Source organism: Epinephelus lanceolatus, chromosome 10 (assembly GCF_041903045.1).
Source record: "Epinephelus lanceolatus isolate andai-2023 chromosome 10, ASM4190304v1, whole genome shotgun sequence".
Classification (NCBI taxonomy): Eukaryota; Metazoa; Chordata; class Actinopteri; order Perciformes; family Serranidae; genus Epinephelus; species Epinephelus lanceolatus.
The window spans coordinates 30,011,541-30,029,759 of NC_135743.1; the positions used below are offsets into that span (position 1 = coordinate 30,011,541).

The following is an 18,219-nucleotide window of genomic DNA, read 5'->3' on the forward strand; positions in this document are numbered from 1 at the left end:
CTGCTATAGGTGATGTTGAACCCTCGCCCAGACATAGAGTGATCAGCCTGAAACTCCAGCTGCAGGACGTTGCTGTTGGACGTCAAGTGGGAAGGAACTTCGGCCCCTGAGAAGCGTCCTAGGATTGTGGCTCCTGACTGGTCCCCGTCTTTGATGGTGAGGAAGTCATAGGGAGGCTCCAGGTCAAAGTCGTTGAAAGCCAGGTGGATTCTGGAGCCAGGCTCGGAGATAATGAGCCACACGCAGTTGAGGTTGTTTCCGTAGCCCTCAGGGTAGTCTGGAGACAACACCGTCCCCATGGGAGCAGTGAAGTTGGAGAAACAGGGGACTGTGTGACAGATGGGATGAAATATGTTAGTAATGATTAAAAAAAATTAAATTGCCCAGGTGAGGCAAATTGTTTTACAACAACTGTCACTGGTCATGCGACAGTGTACATTGGATTCTGCCATGACAGGGTCAGGCACAAAGATCAGTGTAGAACAATGTCAGTACTGAATAACTAGTTCAGCCATCAGGAGACAGCACTGCTCCCATGGGTGCTGAGTAGTTGGAGAAACATGAAACTGTAAGGGGGACGGAACAGAGGAGTTACTGTACAAAGATACAGACATACAGCAATATAGGCGCACAAGAATACTGCACATTGTCCCAATGGAACAGGAGACTAGATTTTTGTTATGGATATGGGTTAGGTACAGTGAAACTCACAGGAGGGGTTTAACTTGTCTTGAGAAAGGACATTGTGCAGAATAATGCAGGTTTCCCTTCTCCTGAGTATTTGTAAAGTGTAACAGTGTGTACCCTACTTTCTTCTTTTTCAGATCCCCCCCCAAACAACTAGGCAACCATATCCTATCAATTTCCCATTTTACATTATGTATATTGCTGTTTACACACAATGCCCTGCATGGTCATTTAACAACTCTGTAATTAATCCTCCAATAGCTTAGTGTCATTGTGAACTTTCCAAGCGCATAAGTAATTGCTTCATTTGCTGTCATGACAAAAAGCACGTATTGGACTCACATATGCAGATGGGGATATTAGCCGACCACTGATTGTTGTTCTGGCAGGTTATCATCCTCTCCCCGATGAGCTCGAATCCAAACTGGCATTCGAAGCGCAGAACATCTCCATTTAGAAAGCCACTACCCTCCTGGTAACCGTACAGGGGTGTACCAGGGTCACCACAACTCTCTTTGTCAATTTCTGTGGGTGAGGGGAGGAGAGGAGGGGGAAGAGATGGAAAGAGGGGAAGGTGGGTAAAGTAGAGGATTAGGTCAAGCCAAGTACTTTGAAGTACTTTTTTCCGCTTAACATTATCTATAAAGGTCCAGGTGAAGAGTCTGAGAGTCTGGTTAAGGAAGGTTTTTTCTTAAAGAAGGAGATAGAGAAGCGAGTGACAGACAGCCAGACGGACAGATAGAATTAACGAAAGGCAGACAGGAAAATGGAGTCGTTGCTTTACTGAACGAGACAGTCACAGACACAGACGTGGATACAGACAGTGAGAGATGATATCAGCATTAAAGTCTCTGTACCTTTATAGTTGATCTTGAAGCCGATCGAGCCCACACTCTCATCAGACTGAAGATGAAGCCACATCTGATGGGACATGCTGACAATAAGGTCTGGGACAAAGCTCCCTGTCAGCCTGCAGATCGAGCAACAAAAACCGTCACTATGATATCAAAACCCACTTCTCACAGAGTTATTTCAAAAACGTCTTAAGTCCTGTAAAGTGTGTTGTAAAAAACTGTCTACTGTTTACTTTATATAGTGTTGCATCGTAGTAATTAAAGGGCATTAAGTTGGGTTTAACAAAGTAAGCCTTTATTAAAAGTCCCCGTGAAACAGAAGTCAGGGCGCCTTTATCTTCCATACTGTGACGTATTTCCCAGTGAAACAGAATATTTGAGCAGTGTACAGTTGCAAGTGGGATTTAAATCAAATCCCTCAAATTTAATTGGACTGCTAAAAAGTCAGCGAGATTAGAGCCTAGCGTGATTCAAAGCTACAGTGGATTTTGCTGCTGCACAGACTGTTGGCTCCACACACTCCTACCTCACCATCAGATCAAGAGGATGATGAGGGAGAGATAAATTAATTAGACCTCAGGCACATTGTTTTGGAAATGAAACAAAAGTTTTGCTCGCTGACATCCAAACACGTATCTCTTCCTATCTCTCTTCATATTGCTCTGTTGGTTTGTAGCTACTTCTACCCACAAACAGTGAAGTGCGGTTTTATATGACCAGTGTGGCTAGCTTGTCGGTCAAAGTCTCATTTGATTGGATGAATTTTTGTAAAGGCCCCTGAGTGCAGGATGAGTCATCACACATTTGAAACCATTCTACCTGGTTGGATTCTGATGTAAAAATACTCTGATGCTGATTTTTTGACATATATTTGTCATATTACAAGAGAAAATTGAACAATAACCACAGGGACACAGGATTAAAACTAGAAAAATGTATTTCTCATTTCATGGGGACTTTAAATGGTGCAGTCATTAATTCATTTAGGTTCTCTGCATATCTTGGCTTTAAAACATTATCTAAACAAATGAAGATCTAGCCAGCTCTGCAACATATTTAACTGCCTGAGCATTATCATACTACTGTATTTATCCAATAAAGTATTTCATGTGGTACTTACACTTGTATTATTGTTTTAGAATCGCCAACTTCCCCTCCATCGCCGATCGTTAGAGAATCATACCCAATTTCCAGGTCGAACTCCTCAAAGTTTATCTGAATAACCTGCAACAAAATACGAATCATATTTATCCTTTGATAAGCGTTATCATTGGAGCAAGGCAGCGCTTATGAGCATTGGTGATAATTAGAAATATTTCTAATGAAGCATTTTATTTGAGTCAGTCAACACAGACTGCAGATAGTTTGTGGACATGTTAAACAACTTGTCTGTCAGCAATGTTTATAGATTTTTATAAATACAAACATAACTTGGAGTCTGAAAGCCCCACCATCTGCCCCTGGAGGTCATTCTGTTTACACCCAACTGTACCCAAGTGATTCGAACCAACAGCTCTTTACAGACCGACATCCTGACTGTCGATCATGCTCGTGTTATTCATTTATAAAAGCCAAACCTTTTCAATGATGAGCAATATTTCTAAATGATTCTCAAGTTTTATTACCAAAGAACCTGCCATCTCATTTATAAGAAATTCATAACATGGTTGCTCATTTCCATAACTTGCCTTCAGAGACAGTGTTTCTAGAGACAGTTAAACTGAAAGAGGCAACCCTATACAGAGAAAAGCCTATGTAATGCCTTATACATTTTTTGAAGGAGACAGCAGCATGTTTGAGTAATGCTGTAAAAACCCAGAACATTCTCCTGTCTCAGGACTCAGATAGCTGCATTATATAGCCTACATTCTGGTACTTTTATGAATTATGCAGAAACTACCCCTAAAACTCAAATCAACAATGTCATCAAGAGAAAATGGTAGACTTAACTCACATCAAATTTGTGACTGTTTATGGAATAAGGATTTGACAAATAATGCACGTAAATGCTATACAACCCTGCAAAGGACACCACAAACATCCCTCAAAGCGATATAAAAACTGACAGCAGCATCTCTTCACATTACTTTGGAGCGCAAATCAAATGCTGAAAACCAATCACGGCAGCCAAATTTAAGAGTCCAAAATTTTTAATTGCCTGTCCGCATTCACCCTTGAGATATCTTTGTCAGCTGTCACTGGTCTTGATCTGTTTTCCCTGAATTAACATGCATAACATCACAAAAGATGACATATTCACTAATCAAAGCGGCAACAGCTGCTTACACTAACAATAATCATGTAAAAATGAGTCTGATGTGGACACAGTACACAATAAAGCCTTATTATCTCAACCTACACTTTGCCGACATGGATTAGCGATGAAAGAAAGAATGTCTTAATGACACGAGTGTCACATCTGCTAATGACAAACATATGATGGCTGCTTGCTCATCCTTAACATCCCCTTCTCTGGCCATTGGGAGGACAATGCCTGCACAATATCCATGTATAACAGCCTCATTACAATGCACGCATAAGCATAATTACTATAATAACACTAATGGACCAAGTTGCAGTGCCAACTCAATGGCGTGTTTGCCTAGGAGAGGGCACGGCGGCACAAAGCTACAGCACTTGCCAGTCCGAGTCAGCTCTCAGTGACGTTTAGTTGGTTAGTTATTGTTTATTAGCACGATAGCACTTAGTTTTCACCCCTGTGTATATGACTCACTGGAATGCCAATAGAGAGCCAGATTACAAGCTGATATAGGAGAGCAGTAATGACCATTAGGGAAACAGCTTTGACCTCTTCACTTTGGGGAAAAGCTGATTTCATTCAATCATTATTTCTCTCCATTTCTGTTACCCTAGATGAATGAGGCAAATCGCTCAATTACCAACAGGCTAGTCTAGTGAGAACTGAAATGCAATACATTGCAGATATGTACACTAATGAGGGACAGTGATGATGAACTTAAGTCAAAATACATGCATATTCTATGTAACCTTTTCCCACCTTGGGAAGCCCTTGGAAAATAAATGCATACATAAATACATATCCAGGAAAGGAATGCCCGGACAAATGCGCTACACCACATACAGGAGGGGGTTTTCTAAAATAAATCGGTGAGGGTTTACACTTGGGGAACAGAAGAAAAAACCTTTTTGTGTTTATGATATAACTAATGAGGGACTGTTACTTATTTATAAAAAACACAAATCGGCCATTACACCATATTACTTATACTATATATTTCCTTAAACTCTTGAGATTTCTTCAGTATATTAATCATGTAAATAAAAGCCACTATTTCATCTTAATATATACTATATGTGCAGTGTAAAGAGACCGCTCTGGGGTCAAATTTACAAGCCATAGTCAAGCAATCATGACCTAATGGGGTTGTAGGTAATGATGGCAAACACTTTTGTCTCATGTCAGATTATTATTTTCACCCTCGTAACAGTAACCATGGCACTCATTGTGCCTCTAGTCATATCAACAGTATTCAGCATTGTTATCTTGGAAGGAACTGTTCAATTTATGCTATATAGTATATGTGAATAGGTGTGATATAAAACATAGGCTGTACTGTACACTTTTATGAAAAATAATTTTGGATCGAAAGGTGTGTTATTGCTTGGTCCACAGATGGCAACAGTAAAAGTGGGTTTTCATCAGACTGGGTCAAAGAGTAAGAAGATTACAAACAAGGGGTGGGCGATATGGACAAAACCAATTATCACAATACTGTTTAACAAATACCTCAATATTTATACTGCAACAATATTGTAGGGTTGATTAATAGTGCTTTCACCAAGTACTTACACAATGAGATTTTTGGTAAATAATGTGAATGTGAATATAATGACTGGGTGGGTAAAGGCAAATAATAGAAAGGCAATAATAAGTCTGGTAAGTTCAGTAAATTACATCACTTTACTGTAATGCAGCCTAACTATAAAAAGACAACCCCTACAATAGATGATACTTATTCTCATGTCACAATATTGATACGATATCAATATATTGCCTAGCCTGGAAATCCAGATTTAAATCTAGAAAGATTTTGGTCTGGCCCTCACCGATACACCCGTCCTACCCAAGGGGCTACTAACTGAGGCATTTCAAATGCCGCCGCACACAATTGGATAGCACGATGGCCAATCAGAGCAAAAAACAAGCAACAAGGTGAGGTATTCATTGCACTAAGCCCCATTTGTTTGCCGAACAGTGGGGCTAACTGATATATTATGCTTTTCCATATCCTGTCGGCAAAACAGCAAAAACGGCCTCCCTGGATACAAAGGGTTCTAGGGCAGTCTTCTGTTCCTCTCTCAAGGAAAAAGATAGGTGTAGTTGGCTTAGCGTTTCTTACAAAGCTAAACTGAATGAATGCGGTCCTTCTCTAGCTGCCATCTTGGCTATTTACTTTTAGACTCTTACGGCGCAGTGCTGTCCTCATCATGTTACGCCCGCCCAGAGCCCGCCTCTCTCAGATAGACTGATCTGATTGGTCCGATTGGCGATTCAGGGGGCTCTGCTCGTCGGGGCCAGATCCCCGTGCAGTGCAAGTCTGAATTTGCTAGGGGCAGGGCATCTGGATTTCCAGGTTATATATTGCCTAGCCCCACTAGAAAATTAAAATAAGATCTGTGACAATATTGTACTACCTTGTTTGGATCACTGGCTGTGATGATCCACACACACTGGGAGTTACTCTCATACTGGATCGGGAAGTTGGGAGATGTAAAAGTCCCAGAGGGTCCTTGGAGATTTGACCCACACGTTTTCACTGCAACAGCATAAAGATAAACGGGAAGACACAGGCAATGAACATATTTTAAAGGAAATATTCAAACTCTTGATCATTCAAAAAAAATTTATATACAGTATACACAGTATAAATCATTACTATGAAACCTTAAAGTCAGATAGGACTGCTAAATTCACAATAAATATCCTCAAAAGGCAGAGTAATAGCTCCTGCATTGTATTATGACAGAAATGTAATATATTGTTTGCACAAGTAGAGAGAAGGTCTATTAGCTGCATTTCCATTAATCAAATTCTAAAAGGTGCTCCAGGTATTATGAAACATAGAAAAACAGGCAGAGCGGTTTGGAATGGAAAAGCGGAATGCTGCAGCAGAGGCTCTCATACATAATTAACAAAAATGAACTTTCCTCTATCTGCATAGAGCCTATATCCAGAGGCACTGCCTTAATCAAACTGTTTTATTAGCTCTTCAGAAGCCTCGCTCACCCTTGCAGACGGGTCTGTGGTCGCTCCAAGCAGCAAAGACTTCTGCTACGCGCTGGCAGGTAATCGTTTTGGAACCCTGCAGCACATGGTCTTCATCACAGGTAAATTGAGCAGTTGCTCCGATGCTGAGAAGATAACAAACACCATTAACGCCTGAAAAAGCAATCAATTCCTCAAAAATGACTCCTGATGAAATTTCAAATTCATTAATTATTTCACGTCATTCATTACAGGTTTACATTGCACTGTGCATCAGTATATCAAATTCAGTGGAGGAATGAGTGAATTTATCAATTTATATACAATTGTCTTCATTCTCCATAGTTACAGTGCAAATGTCACAGTTAAATAAGGAAAAATGTACTGAGTGTTTTTGCACCGAAACACCTTAATTGAGTTCATATTGGAACACTAGACATGAAATGTATTGCATATTAGAGCAATAAGAGTTACCCTCCACACACAGGCATATATTTACATGAACAAAGAAACATGCACTCAGTTGTTTAGGGCCCTGAGAGTGGACTTAACTGTGGCAGGCAGCTAAATCCCAGCATCCAGCTCATTTTTAGAACTACAGAGGGTTTCTAAAGCTGCATGAGTTCACTGTGTTGTATTCTGTACACTGTGTAGGATGAAAATGTAATCAAAGTCTGCTACATGTCAGAGCAAATAGTCTTAAAGTGGATATGTGTGTTTTTTTCTCTGCTGAAAGCTGAAGGGTTTTGGTTCATGAAAAAGAAGACACACTATACTGCACAATATTAGGAAAAAGATTCTCCGTTGACTCTGGTAAATACATCAAACATTCCAAATGTAATATAACAGTTTCAAAATGGACGCATGTTTCCGTAACAAGATTAAAACTGGGTTTATGTGCACACAGATTTTGTTGACTTAATAGAATGTGACAGCAATACTTTAAATATGCTGCATGTCATAATACTGAAATTGGATGGAGAGCATCCTGTCCCAGTCCTCGACTCTCCCCTACACAAATCTGTGCGTTGTCACTTCAGCTGCAGAAGCACCAACTCACCTGAAGTCGGAGCCGCTCCGTTTACCATTCTCCGGCTCCCCTGGGTCAGGGCAGTAATTAGACACCTGTTTGATTCCTCCTTCATTCACTGAGAGAGAAAGAGAAGGACCAAGAATGTTGTGAGAGAGAGATACTTTAATTGTCAAAGCTCCGCACTTTCAGAAAACACCCACTGCAGTGAAAAGCACTTCAATAGCAGATAACTCTGTCTGTTTGAACATTCAGTGGTTATGTTTGGTAACAGAATTTGGTTCCAGGATTCATGTAGTTAGACAAATCGACCTCATCTCTCAATGTCACTGACTTTCAACTGCCAGTTATTTGGCAGCACTGTTGTGAATACACAGTCATGTTTTGTGATATCAGAGTGAGTGCCAAGGGTAAATGCAACTCTCTTACCTGAGCTAGACAAAATAGAGGGAAATATATCTGGGCCCAACAGGGACTAAGAGGATTAAATAACCTTCAACTATCAATTGCAGGAGCAACAATAATCACTCAGTGAGACTTTCCATACATAATAATAGTTTAAGTACACTAGATAAAGCCTTGCAGATATACTTTTATATGGTGTATTGCCTTCACTATGGTAGGAACGGAGAGAGGTGGCTTGAAAGTAGGAAAACAGCTTAGCATTTTCTGTGTTCTGACTTTTAACAAGCTCATCTCCCCCCACACATTATGATCTGTACATCAAAGACTGCATGCACTCAAAATGAATTCCATGAAATATGTACTATCATAATTATCATTAAAGTTTGGTGTAGTATTTGCAGTAAGACATCATCCAGACCCCTCCATTTTAACACGAGAAGCTCTACCGGCATGTGTTTCTTTTCTTTGACTTCTTTCAGGAAGTTCATTAGCTTTGAAGTTAATTGTTGCGGGTTATAATACAGTTATGGGCTCAATTATATGCGATGAATCCACAAGGCATATGAAGCATCTCCTCACAGTCTTTTAAATGATATACAGTATTGTCTCACAGAAAAGATTACAGCCCTCTGCATTATTCATGTCTCCATGCAATGCCGAATCTATGACACATAAGGTAATAAAGATTACAACCTGTTATCATTGAAGTGTTTAGCACACTGTGGAGTTAGAGGGAATTGTGTTCCAGATTTATGTTAATGACGGAGCCCCACGAGCAATTAGAATGCATTCACTTCGGTCTGAAGTGTACACAAATCATCTGACAAGTGAGTGGTCACTCAACCTTGACTACTGCGGTGTGTGTAGATCACACAGTGCATGAACATAAGTCAATCTGATGTACTGCCTAAATACTACAGAATGAGACAGAGGGGGTTTTGGCCGATTGTAACTGATCGTATTTAGCATTTTGCTGCAATATACATAACTAGGCCTGATCTAACTGAGTGTCAGGACAGGAAGTCTGGGACAGCAGGGGAAATGGGTCATCAGAAAGAAAAAGAGACTGCACTTCTGCAAAATCTAGTACTGTAGCTTAATTCCTTCACCAAATGATGCAGCAAAAAAAAGAGACAAGAAAAAAACAAAGACCCAGAACGCAAGCCCTACATAAACAAAAAAATCCAAACAATGAAAACAGTTGCATAAGAAAAATAAAAGACTTACTCAAAGACAGTTTGTTAGTGTTGTCCTTTCCTGGTAATAATTTTACCCCTCTGGATTTAAGCTCTCCAGAGCTTTTCACTGGTCGAGAGCAATAGAAAGAGTTCATTAGATGATAGAAGTTACAGTATTAGATGTGAGAAGATACAGTACAAGTGTTTCTTTCTCTGGATAATACTTGGTCCTATGAAGAACATCAAAATGTTATTGCTACTGGTGTGCAACCTTTTTCAAAAGAAATGAGTCCAATGGCTCTGATGCATTCTTAAGGGTTGCCCTGGCAATTCTATAAAACCTAAATTGGTTTCTCATGTTTGTTTGTTCATATAACTCAGACATATTAAACAGTGGATGAAAATTGATTGGTCAGAGCAGATTTAATGATTATAGCTTGTGGGGGGGGGGGAATACTCAGCAGAATCAACAAGAAGCCCAAAGACTCCAAAGCTACATCTTAAGACAGTCTAATTAAACACAACAGGGGCCAGATTGCACACAAAAGCCAGGTGATGCAAGCGGCTATCATAATTTTGAAGTATCAACAGAATAGCCAAAAGCAATGAATGATGTATCAAGCAAAAACATGGCTATTTGAATTTGAAAAACACTGAGACAATGCCTCTCCTATGAACTGCACTGAAGGTCAACTGGTTTATTCAACCTGTTGTAAACACAATGAGGACGTGAATCTATTTAGTGACCAGATAAGGATTGCTTTATGCTCAAAAGCATACTGCGTAATATGAAACCCGTCAGTGCCTGTTTGTGCTTAAAAAATATCTGCCCTATACATCATAAATAACAGATGCATATAGAAATTGTTTTACTCCTGCACAACAATGCACTGCAGTAGATGAGAAATGTGATTTTTCATGCAATTGATTTTATGTCGTCATTTACGATGAGTTGCCACACATGCATGTTACTGAAAGTTTTTATAGAGCATTTACGGTGAAGTAGCAGGTTTTATATCTGGCCTGGGGCCAGGCTCTAAGCCAGGCTTTAAGCCTATAAGGTATAGTGTATGCAGCACATACTGTGACTTTAAAGTCATGCCAGGGAACAATGTCAGGGTAATGGATTATTGAGCTGCCAGAGCTGGGTTTGTATAAGGGGAAAGTATATACAGTATTTATCTCTCAAATTTTTTGATTAGCAAGGCCCTTTGAAGTCAATGGTTTGAAGCAGAAAGGGCCTTCATGCCCTCTACAGAGGGGGTATTAATCAAACTGTTTAATATTCAGTTAACAAAGATCAAAAACATGTTTTGTAATTACAGTGTGTTTTTCTTACGATGATCCCTTTTCGCTCAAGTAGGGGGGCCTCTATTATGATGTGCAAATGAAGTAATCATGTCTTACCTTGATACTGAGCCCTGAAGCCTTTGTGGCGGTGGTTGCTCTCTGTCACAAAATGCAGCCGTAGCCAGTTTTTGTTGCTGATGATGGGTGCTGGAATATTCATTCCAGTTATCCTGAGTGTAAAGAGTCACAAATAAAAGAAAACACATGTCATCTGTTTTATTTTTAATTCAACTACATGGCTTACTTGTCAGTAGCATCCTTGTGTCACCATAATCACCTAAAAAAAGGAAAGGAAAACAGGTAATATAATAAAATATGGACACCAGGAAAACATTGGAAAAATTTTGAAGACTTCACAACAAATACAGGAGATAATCAATCATTTTCTACAGACCAGGAAAGAAAATGGTTCCGAAAATGAGGACCAGCCTTAAAACCTAGGAAAAAAGCCAATCTTACTTTGACTCTGCAAGTTCTTGTTTTGGGTTGTGCTTTTATACGTACAAATGTGTGTGGGGGAGAAAGAAATGGTGGGACAAAGAGTAACAGAGAGAGGAAAAAGTGTCATCCATAAATGTTCATGGCCAGTTGTCTCAAAACTGGCCTGCTTGATTCAAGGCTGTGTATGTTCCGGCTACATCTGTCCTAGTGTCTGTGTTAGTGTTTAGATCAGAAGTTTTACTCAGCGCATGGCCGCAGCATCAGGGACCCACTATAATTGTAGAGATTTAAGGCTGCCAGGGGCTTTCTCATTTGTCTGCCTGACCAGCTCTGGCTCTCTTCTATTGCTTTGCAATCCCTGCACCACACCCTGTCGTACCACAGTCAATAGCACACAATGCCATTCTACAGTAGCTATTAAACAGAGGCTTGGGACAGGCTGAAAGAGAGCATGGTGCAGTTGAGCCCTGTATTCCCAAATTGGCTCAGTGGATGAAAACACAATGTGTTAACTTGTTATTTTGTTTGTGTGTATGTGCCCACACTCGTCCATGTCTGCTTTATTGTGTGTGTAAAAGGTGTGTATAGTCGTGTTTAAGGTTTGTTTTTCCATGTAATTTCTTTGGCATTTACTGCAGAGCCACCGAAGGGGCAGACAGACAAAATCAAAAGGAGAGAAATGAAAGTGGCAGTGAGAGAAAGAAAAAGAGACAGAAAGAGAGTGATGAGCAAAAACAAAGGAGAGAGGGTGACTTTTTCCCTTGGTGGCCACTGCAGATATAAGAAATACATTAGTAAGTCTACTTGACATTTGATTCCTCCTTATTGTGATTACACCACCGGTTCCTGCTGTTTAAATTTTAACTGTATTACTTCAGAGAAAAAAAAATACATCTGTCAGACAGATTATAGGCTGTTGCATGTTTTATTTTTGACTAATCAGAAAACTAAATGCAATTCTTAAATAGTGACATTTTTAATCCAAATTATCCATTACGCGGGGAGATGATGGTAGCTCCTGGAGAAAAGTTAAAAGGTAATTGATTTTCACACAAAAGCTGACCTTTTCTCTCATTGCGTCATTGATAAAATGCTAATGACACCAATATACAGGCAGAATGAAAAAGAGCGCCCTTCAGGTAGCTGAACTATTTAGAAGAAACTGCCTCCATGTTTCCTGTAGTGGAAGCTGCAAATTATCACAACATTTCTGCTAGAAGTCTAAAGGAAAATGGATTGTGACAATAAAGCTGTACCCATCCACAAGTTGCATGGATGCTCCAGGCAGAACAGGAGTGATGTTACAAATTTAAGACCAGCAGAGGTGAATGTACTGTTGGCACTATGGCAGAGTATGGCAGAGGAGGAGAAACATGATCTGCCATCGACAGTAAATAAAGGCTTAATGACACCTTACAGAGCACTTAATCCAATGAGTGCACTTGTATCTATGTGCAGCAAACCATTCTATTAATTTATACAATAACAGTCAGGTCTGGTTGCAAAAAAAAACCCCTGCTACATAAAGCAATGTGAGTAAAGAGTAAAAATGATATGAATTGTACTGTAATACCATTCTGGGGACACCTAGTTTGCACACAGGAAATACACTCCCTTCAGACGCTGTGCTCTCAGTGAGAGCAGATGCCCAACTGAACACAAATGTGATCACAAGCTGGGGAAAACTTACAGCATTAGGGGTGTAAGAAAATATCGATAAATACTAGTTTCTTGATAGTAAGTTCTGTCATATTGTATCAATTCCCAGAAACACGATACACTTTTAATTAATACTTTACATTCAAAGATCTGTGGCAGTAGTTCGTGTTTAAACCCTCCAACTGATTCCTTCAGTGTTGTATTATATCTTCAGCTATTGACTCATTCACTCTAACATAACAACATATCGCTAGCATAAACACAAAGAACACAGGCCTATGAAACAGGCAGCCATAAAGAACGCACTGCTAGCACTGATAGATCCTCTTGCTTACAGTATCACTATATATCAAATCATAACCTCTGTACTGTGACACGAATCATATTGTCAGCATCCGATGTAATCCAAGAAACTGCTGTCTTGCATGCCAACATTTGCTCATGCTCTCTTTGATGAACTGTTTCTCGAGATGATGTGTCCAGATTGTGATCAAAATTTTAACAGCAATAGGTTATGCAAAATCACTCAGGGTGACTTCAAAGAGCTTCTACGCTAGTCACTGGTACTCGTCAATGTAACCATTATGAAAACAAATAAATTACTTGTGGGAAGTGGGCTGCCTAGTGTCCTTACGACAGATAAGAACAAGTGAGTGCTGTCAACTGTTTTCTTATTGTATCTCTTCTAGTGCATACTGAGTGACAAGAGATGAGAAAGTCCAATTGGAAAAATGGAATCCTCACATAATGCACTGCCGTTCTATCTCTGCACACTCACTCAGGCTGTCTATTTATTCCTTCATAGATATGCAATATGGCTTTTCAGAGATTACTTCTTGGCATAAGTGCAGTGTTTTTATGCGCGTGGTTTCGTCCAAGTTTTAGCATGCTTCATATCATTGATTTAGGGCGTCTCAAGGACTAATGGCAGATTCTGACATAGGTTTGTGATGCACATTAGTGAATTCTCATAAAGTTCTCTGTGTAAAATGGGCCCGATTTGATGGGAAGAGGGGTTGAAGGGAGCATGGCAATCTCATCAAAATACCAACGTAACGAGTCCCAGTGTGCAGGTACTGTGGCTAAATGGGGCCTTGAGGCCAGAGCGAAGTTGAAATCTCTGGTGTCTCTACTTAGTTTCACAGAGAGGTGGGTTATACATAAGTGCACCCCAGATAATGAGCGATCAATTCAAATTTGTCAAAAGAGATAGGGCCAGATTTTCCTCCCACATATATTCTATAAAATCTGACGAGGGAATAATTGTAAGAATATTCTAAGCGATAAGAAGCCGTTGCTCTCCCTCCTCAAGTTACTCCCTCATCAGAGACTGTTCAGGAGATGTATTTATACAGTTTGGTGCCTGTCTGCCAGTAGATTGACTTCTGAGAACAGTGAGCCTGTCACGGTATACCCAGTGGCCATGGTGAAATACCTGGGTCAGTTGTCAATTCACATTCCTTCAATTAAACTCTAGCTCCTTTATCACAGCATGTTCAAGGCGGCGTCTCTGTAAAAGGGACAGCAGGCATGTCAGGACTTCACGCAAACACAATCTAGAAGCTGAAGCTGATGTGTTACATGTCACGCCTCTTTTGCTTTCGCAATGCTGGCATGCTATCTAAAAATCACACACTTGGGGCAGCATTATGCTGGCCTTGTTTGGTTCAGTGTAAAAAAGCAAAGCTGGCATAATGGCTGCTCTTCTTCACGGCAATACTACAGAATCTCTGTTTAAAAAGGGCTATTGCATTTTTCGTAGTCTGTCTGCAGTAGAGGATAGCTTTCGGAGACATTTTGATGGGTTATATTTTGCCTGGGAAGATCAATAATAAATCCCAGGAAAAAGAAATTGAATCTAATACACATGGTAATTTAACCAAAGTTGGTAATTTAGCTGCAGGGCACCTCTTGCTCTCAACCTGCTTTGAATATTGTAATCTTCCTCTGACAACCATTTAGCCACTCTGTTGGAATAGGATTGTTCATATTCAGTGAACCAAGTAAATATTGCCAGATTACAAGACAAAATAGCAATCTATTCTAAAGTCTCAGCTCTGTTAGTATGTTTACAACATGCAGAGTACATGATTAGAAAAATCTCCAAAGAAACCGAATGATAGGAAGGTGAAAAACTCAGGTGTGTATGCGGAGAAAAGCAAGAGAGAAAAAAAAACAGAACATGTTCTGGTCAAATTTTATAGTACATAAGCAAAAAAGTGTATTTAATATCCGCATAGCCTTTCAGGTTTTATGTTCTGTGTCCATATTTGAAATAATGAGTGACGTGTAATCTACAGCTTGTTGTTTTTGCCCTTTGTGAACAGGGGCTGTACAATCATATTAAAGGTCAGAAGAATAACAAAGAACTGTTTTTCCTTGGTCGAGCCAAACTCCACCATTGGCTTTTGTCAAAGGAAACAGAGATTTTTTTTGTCTATTTTCACAGTGATTGATGTGTAGCCTCACATAAACCTTCCCCAGCGTGACGACAACGGGATCAATAAACTCATTTGCAGAGATCTGATAGAAATCTTCAATTGATAAAAGGATAAAAGCTGCTAAGAGGTGTCAGCAAAACATATTTCTTGCCCTATAGTCTTGGACTTTGTGTACTTTCAGCTAACAAAAATTGTTTTTTAGTATTAGTCGTCATCTATCAGCTACTTCAAGGAAATTGGCTGGTGAAATTCGGCAGTTCAAAATGTTACTGCATTTTCCATTTTATAACAATGATTACATTTGACAACATTAATTACATATTTACATAGCTTCAGTAATTAAATATATGTGGAACATGTGTGTCAATCTCATTAATTATTAACTGCCTTGCGAATTATTTTGCAATTCCTATTCTCTAGTACCAAACTGAATGGACTTTTTCAGAGATCAAAGTCTGCATTCATGTTTTTACTTGTGTTATTATTTGATAACAATCTGTAATACCACAGGTTGAGCGAGGATAACAAGTTAAGTTGGGTCACATTTTAAAGCCATTTGCCTGAAAAAGGCTAAGAGGAGGTGTTAAATCTGTCTGACTTTGAGGTTCTGGGCTGTCAATCATCGTTAAGCAGCTCTAAACCTCAAGGGTAAATTGACAGTTTGCTTGTCTCTGCCTGCAGCTGGTGCTATATGTTAGGATGCTTGAAAGTTTAGCTGTCCAATGGCCTTGTACACAGTCAGAGACACTCATAAAAAGAGAGGGAGCGAGAGCTATGAATTTTATGGGCATGCGAGAATTGCTCGCTCTGAATCGTGTTTGTTTGCTTGTCTGTTTGTTTACCTGGCCAAGCTGAAGCCATCTCTCTAAAATTCTGGCCCCGCTGCACTCAAGCTCACTGAGTCCCACTCGGATTGTGGGGCTTAAAACGAGAACGTGGCCTGACAGCCTCTGACATTTAGCGACATACAATAACATCATCTTTGAGTTTCAAAGCATTCAAGTGATGCATGGTGACCGCTCAACACACGCATAAGTAACAACTGCAACAAATAAAGGCACTACTTGTTAAAGTTCTTTGCCTGATAAACAAACACAATATGTGTCTTTTCAATCCTCTCCGTGGACACTGGACAGCAAGAAAAAAAAAATAGCATAAGATGCCAGTTCACCCTTCAAGGTTGTGCTTCATTAAAGTATCACCTGATAGCAGACAGGGTCACAGGAAAAAGTATGGTTTACTTCAATTTACCTGACATCTTTCTTAATGGCTGGGACCTTGACATAAGGTAATAGAAAAGTATAAGAAACCCTGCTGTAGATGGAGATAAAGAGAGCATCATCTATATGTATTTGTGTGTATGTTAGATGCCTTTGATTTTAAAAGGTACGAGAGACATTTCCACATTTCTTAGTCGTTTTCTATGTGATTTATTTTGTTTAAATGTAACCAATTCATGTGGGTAGGAATCACCAGAGGCCCCACAATATGATTTTATCACAGTACTTAGGTCACAATCCAATATCATTGCGATTTTAAACATTCTGTAATATGCCGTATATTGCAATAACATATATCATGATATACTGGCATTTATTACCTTTTTTCAACTGCAAATTATATCCTCAAAGGAAAACATTGTTATCATCTGTTTTATCTAATCAGATAAAGTTTCCAGTCTGTTCATCTCATTTATAATGTAAAATGTCAAATGTATATAGTGGACTAAAAGTTTTATTGTTCAAGGAGGCTTCCAAAAGTTGAATTTGTATTTGCAATATTAACAATTTATATAATAAAACAAAGTCCATCCCTGATGTCCATGTATTGATACAATATCACCATGGCAAATATTAGAGACTATGCTGTATCAATATCTTCCCCCACCCCTTATTCATGCAATTTATTTGTAATTCACATGTTGTTTTAAATGTTATAAGACAAATGTTAAAACACACCATAAGAAACCTGCTAATAGAAACAAATCATTACTACTTTGGTAGGTGAAAAAACAAACAAACATTGTTTTTAAATGAGTTACATTTATGGATGCTTTTATTTTGAAGCTGCAAGGAAGTAACCTGCCTAGTATATCTTGTTATTCATCCCTGAGTTTAATGTGAACCTGAGATGTTGTGTGCAGAAGTCTTTGCTTTCTTATCTGTTCAAACTGCAGTACACTGTCCTTTAAATTGTTTGAAAGACATTTGTTTTTGTCATTGTTGAAAGCTTCCACTACACAACAACTGTCTCCCCAGCATGTGAACATATTTTAATAACCAGAGTATTCATTAATAAAATCAAAAGCAAAAAATGTACATAAATTATTAACGAGTCAGAGCCATTGTTCTTTAATCCTGAAAATAGGAGACACAAGACAACATGAAGAATATCACTGGGGCTCTGTGAGGCATTTCTGTCAGTGAAAGAGTTAATTTTGGAGCTTTACCTAAGAGAAGAGGGTTACCTGATGGTCTGTCAAAACACATCAGTGTCATCCCATATCAGCTCCCTGTCAAACTCTCTTGAGCTACGTCAACATACAATACTTAGCAGTCATCACCACGCTCAGAGCACCTCTCCTTTTGACTCTCTCTGTCTCTCACTGACACAGTGTCTGCCTCCCTCTCTCCCTCTGACTGCGGATGACAACTCTCAGGGACAACAAAGCTTGTAGCTCAGTGATTGATTAGAGCTTCTTTCAGCCAATTATAATTAATGCCCGGCAGGATCACATAAACCTGGCAAATGCTCCCATTCACTCAGGACGTGGAGGAGATGGATAACCTTAGCCTCAAGGTTGGAGGTCAAACCCATTTCATATTTCCTTGTTTCAGTTGGGAGTGACTTCTACATTAAGCCCTTGCAGAAAGCCATAAACCAAAGTGTCTGAGGGCTGCTTTTTAAACAAAACTCTGTCGAAGAT

At 39.4% G+C, this 18,219-nt stretch overlaps 1 protein-coding gene across 5 annotated transcripts in view; it reads right to left on the bottom strand.

Moving 5' to 3' along the window:
• Positions 1 to 18,219, bottom strand: part of LOC117265836 (CUB and sushi domain-containing protein 3-like) — a 268,435-nt gene that overhangs the window by 171,389 nt on the left and 78,827 nt on the right. For all 5 annotated transcript variants that reach the window (XM_078171922.1, XM_033640574.2, XM_033640575.2 and 2 more), the window contains exons 6-14: positions 10,810 to 10,922; positions 9,452 to 9,529; positions 7,850 to 7,937; positions 6,811 to 6,935; positions 6,219 to 6,340; positions 2,662 to 2,765; positions 1,545 to 1,657; positions 1,030 to 1,212; positions 2 to 328 (exon numbers count right to left, since the gene is read on the bottom strand). In XM_078171922.1, coding sequence (XP_078028048.1) covers positions 2 to 328; positions 1,030 to 1,212; positions 1,545 to 1,657; positions 2,662 to 2,765; positions 6,219 to 6,340; positions 6,811 to 6,935; positions 7,850 to 7,937; positions 9,452 to 9,529; positions 10,810 to 10,922 — 1,253 coding nt within the window. The remainder of the gene's footprint in view (position 1; positions 329 to 1,029; positions 1,213 to 1,544; positions 1,658 to 2,661; positions 2,766 to 6,218; positions 6,341 to 6,810; positions 6,936 to 7,849; positions 7,938 to 9,451; positions 9,530 to 10,809; positions 10,923 to 18,219) is intronic.